The 4,188-nt window shown below is 52.0% G+C and overlaps 1 protein-coding gene across 1 annotated transcript in view; it reads left to right on the forward strand.

Annotated features, from left to right (window-relative positions):
* The window catches only part of POLR1E (RNA polymerase I subunit E), a 12,831-nt gene extending 10,541 nt beyond the window's left edge, over positions 1-2,290 (forward strand). Inside the window, exons 9-11 of the mRNA XM_034665561.1 lie at positions 48-151; positions 581-753; positions 1,944-2,290. Coding sequence (XP_034521452.1) covers positions 48-151; positions 581-753; positions 1,944-2,103 — 437 coding nt within the window. The 3' untranslated portion in view covers positions 2,104-2,290. The remainder of the gene's footprint in view (positions 1-47; positions 152-580; positions 754-1,943) is intronic.
* The last annotated feature ends 1,898 nt before the right edge of the window (positions 2,291-4,188 follow it).

Genomic DNA, 4,188 nt, shown 5'->3' on the forward strand with positions numbered 1-4,188 from the left:
GGGGGGGGGGGCACCCCTGGAGCGTGGATTGGCTTCTGCGTCCGCAGACACTGCTGAGGAGAGCACTTGCTGCCCTTTGCAGGGGCCTGGGGTCAAGTCCATTAAGGAAACCCTATATATTACATGCTCTGTCCCCCTTGGAGATGCTCACGTTAGGGGCTCTGGGAAGTCCTGCAGTGGAGACTTCTTTCAAGGAACCCTTCCTAATATCCCACAGAACCCGTGTTCCGCGGGAAGGCAGTGTAGCAGGAAAGGGCCAGGCCAGTGTGATGCATTTGGGGAAAGGACCCCAAGCAGTGCATCTGGCCTTTCCTGCCCTTCGCTCGGAATGTTTCCTGCTCTGAGTGTGCTTGGAAAAATCATCAGCAACTGGGTTTGGGCAAAGTATAGGTGTGCTTTCTCTGTCCCTCTTGGAGGGAACACTGGGGTTGGTTCACTGCTGCACCGTGTGTGAAGGCGTAGGCACCTTGACAGGACCTGGAGTGGCGCTCAACTTTCTTCTCCCCAAGATGGGAAGACATTGAGTGGGCATGAGAACAGGCTTGCATGTTATATTTTGCTTTTGGAGTAATCATCTTAGAGTTTAATGCTGTCTCTCCTTCACTGCCACTGCTTTTGTAGCCTACGGAACTTAATTTCGGATTCTATGAAGGCGAAGATCACTGCATACGTAATCATACTTGCTTTGCACATAAGTGACTTCCAGATTGACCTGACGGTGTTGCAGAGAGACTTGAAGCTCAGTGAGAGAAGGTGAGCACTGCAAAATAACAAGCTCCCTGCAGGGTGCTTGATGTATTTCTAGGACTACTGAAAAGCAGGACGCCCATCTAGGGAACTGGGCAAGTGTAGTGTGGACAAGACTTGGGGCTGGGGGACAGTTGTCAATGCATGAGTGAGTAAACGGGAGAGCGACCACACATTTTGGAGTGTCTTGTCTGTGCGAGGCACAGGGTTAAGTCTGTGATGATCTCCGTGATTTCCCTCAAAAACAACGGAAGAACCCTCAGTTCAGAGAAGTCACTCAGTCAGAGAAGTGACTTTCCCAGCCTCACACAACCAGGAAGGGGAATAGTTGGGCTTCAAGCCTGAGCCTTCCCACAGCATTCTGTCCCTGTATAACCGAGCAGTCTCTGACACTGTCCTGAGGGGTGGAGCCCAGGGCTAGAAGTTGTAAGAGAACCCAATTTCAGCTTAGCAAAGAGAACTTCCTCTGAGTCAGATGGAAGGGGCTTCCAGGTGACGTGTTGGAAGCAAGGTGGGGCTGCCATTTGTCAGGAATGTCATATGCGGGCTTCTGTGACCCAGCGGCAGGGACAGACTTGGAGGGTCCTGGGAGAGTTGGCAGAGTTGGAGTCTTGGGCTCTTCAATCTAGCCTTGCTAGGAGGGATTCAGGCTAAGTAGGAGGCAGAACTTCGAGGATCACGAGCTGTGGGATATGTTGGCCTTCGTCGGTAATTTAGGGGCACCTGGTATCCAAGGCTGCTGACGGTGTTGCAAGAGAGCCTGTGGGAACACCCTTGTCTGGACTCTTTTAGCAGTCCCTGGAGGGATTCTCCTGAGGGCTGTCCACAAACGGCATTCTCACAGGCAGTGAGTTTGAAAATAAAAGAGAAACAAGATACTTGGAGCCTGTAAAAGTTGTACCAAAATTCTAGCAAGTGCTCAGTCCTGGTTATCAGAAGTAAACAGTTATTAATAGTGTCTAGATAGCCTGGTTTTCTATCACTTATGAGGATATTTTCTAATGGTAAGACATTAAAATGAAATTGTCTTTCTGCTGGCTCGTGATCTTGTTTCCGTCTCTGCTTTGCTCCTGGTGGCCGCGTTGGGGATTCTCTTCGTGGCCAGGAGTGTGAATGTGCTGCTCGCTCCTGTCAAGCCTCCCTGAACAGACCTACTGAGGACACTGTCCCCCATTTGTTCTGTGTTTGCTCCTTAGGATGATTGAGATAGCGAAAGCCATGAGGCTGAAGATCTCTAAAAGAAGGGTGTCTCTAGCAGCCGGCAGGGAGGAGGGTCACAAACTGGGCACTCTGTCCATCCCGCTGCCTCCGGCCCCGACCTTGGAACGCCAGTCGAAGCGGAGGAGAATCACCTAGAGGCGTGCTTTCCAGATAGAGCATTTTGGCCACACACAGCCACTACTTCTGTTCATTTCCATTTTTATTTTTGAAGTGAGAGGGAAAAAGAAGCCTTGCCTTGGCGTGGGTATGAAGCCAGAAGGCAGCATCTCAAGTTGTGCTTGTCCTCAGCGGAAACATAAAGCAGTGGCCGTGTTGGACTTGACCTCTCTTCCTTGGTGTCGCTGTGATGACAAATGGCAGCTGGGGCCGTGGGGGGGGGGCGCGGCTGGGGAAGTCAGACTCCTCAGATCTTACAGGCTGCACCTAGGGCGGGTCTAACGGATAAATGTTAATAAAGAGAAATGTGAAGTGCCGTGCTTAGACTGGACGGGCCAGTGGAGTCCATGGTGAGGAGGACGCAGCCCAGCTGGGCGGGAAGAGGAGGCCTCAGGCTTGACCCTTGACCAGTAGCTACCTGTGGGTCGCCTGTGCCGTGGGGCTTCCGAAGGAGGCCGGTCAGCGTGAGGCCGCCGTCACACGGTGGAGCCAAATCAGAAGAAGTGATGAGCCCCGCCAGTGGCTCTGCCTGGCTCTGGCCGCACAGACGGCAGCGGGCAGCTCTGAACGCACATTCTTGAGAGAGATGAATCAGAGCGAAGGACAGAAAAATTGTTCTAGAACTCTTTAAAAGGGGATTTAATGGATGGACAGAAAGCTCTAGAACTGTGAAAGGGCTGCATGAGTGGGAATCAGGAGGTGGCCCCTGGACACACGCTGCAGTTGCTCCCTCAGGCCAGGCGTGGACATGCCGCTCCTGCCTGACACTGCTGCTTGGAGTCCTGAGACCGGTGACTGGGCACCGCAGTGCTGAGTTCAGCCACCCCTGCTTTCAGTACCCACATTTCCACTCCTTCGCTGGTCAGCACAAACAGCCAAAAGATCAAGAGGCTGGCCTCTATCTTGCTTCCTTCTGTGAGCGTTTGACCCTTGAACAACCCAGGGTGAGGGACGCCCACCCCTCACATGGTCAACAATCCATGTGTCATTTTGACTCCCCCCCCCCAACTTTACTAATAGCTGGCTCTTAACTGTAAGCCTTACTGGTAAACAGTGAACACATACTTTGTGCGTTACACGTATTACATACTGTGTTCTTAAGGTGGAAAAAGAAGATGTTAGGAAAATACAGTACTTTATTGAAAAAAATGCGCATGTTAAGTGGACCCATGCAGTTCAAACTCATGTTGTTCAAGGGTCAACTGTAATTTCATGATTTTCTACCAGGCACATGTGTTACTTCTATAATCCACAGGGGTGAGTGAGTGTTATTTAGGAAGAAGAGAGAAGCTACTGGAGAGCATTGTTTGAGCTTCAGTGCGTTGAAAGCAAGACAGGCACATTGTTTATCTTGCAAATGCCAGACAGGTAGTGTTTTCATAAGGAAGAGTGGTCTTGGGTCATTTGTGTGAGTGTATTTATAGACATGAAAGCTTTGGGGGAAGGAAATAGATCATTTAATCTTCGTCATTCCCCCATCTGTTGAGAGGGGATAATGTGTTTGAGGTTGACCTACCTCCCTGGAAGGCCTGGCGGCTATTCACTTTAACCCAAGTCAGCTAGGCAGACCCAGCAGGCCAGCCGGCACGGATCAGTGGGGCTTTGGCCCGTGGCCGCCTCGGGATACCTTGGGCGTCACGTCCTGTGTTGCCCATGGCCCAGCGGCAGCCAGGTTGCCGTCAAGAACCTGTGGGGTCTCTCTGGGCTGGGTCAGGTGGCCGAGGTGGGGAGATGGGAGTGGCAACTGGAGGGCTGCTGGGCCTGTGGGGCTGAAGGGAGAGAGGCCAGACCCCTGTCGAGGGCATGGCTGAGGCTGGCCGGGGTCCACAGGGCAGTGGGTGCCTGGCCACTGGGGGACCGTCCAACTTGGCCCCCATGGCCCAGCGACCCGCTTTACTTGGGCTCACTGACGAGCTATGGGAGGGTCATTTGATACCTTCTCAAGGCCACGATCTTGGGAAGGTGGCCTTTTCTCTTTAAAAAGAGCCTCCTGTACACGAGAAACAAATCAAAAAATGGGCAGAAGATATGAACAGACACTTTTCTAATGAAGACATACAAATG

This window comes from Ailuropoda melanoleuca, chromosome 7 (genome assembly GCF_002007445.2).
Source record: "Ailuropoda melanoleuca isolate Jingjing chromosome 7, ASM200744v2, whole genome shotgun sequence".
NCBI lineage: Eukaryota > Metazoa > Chordata > Mammalia > Carnivora > Ursidae > Ailuropoda > Ailuropoda melanoleuca.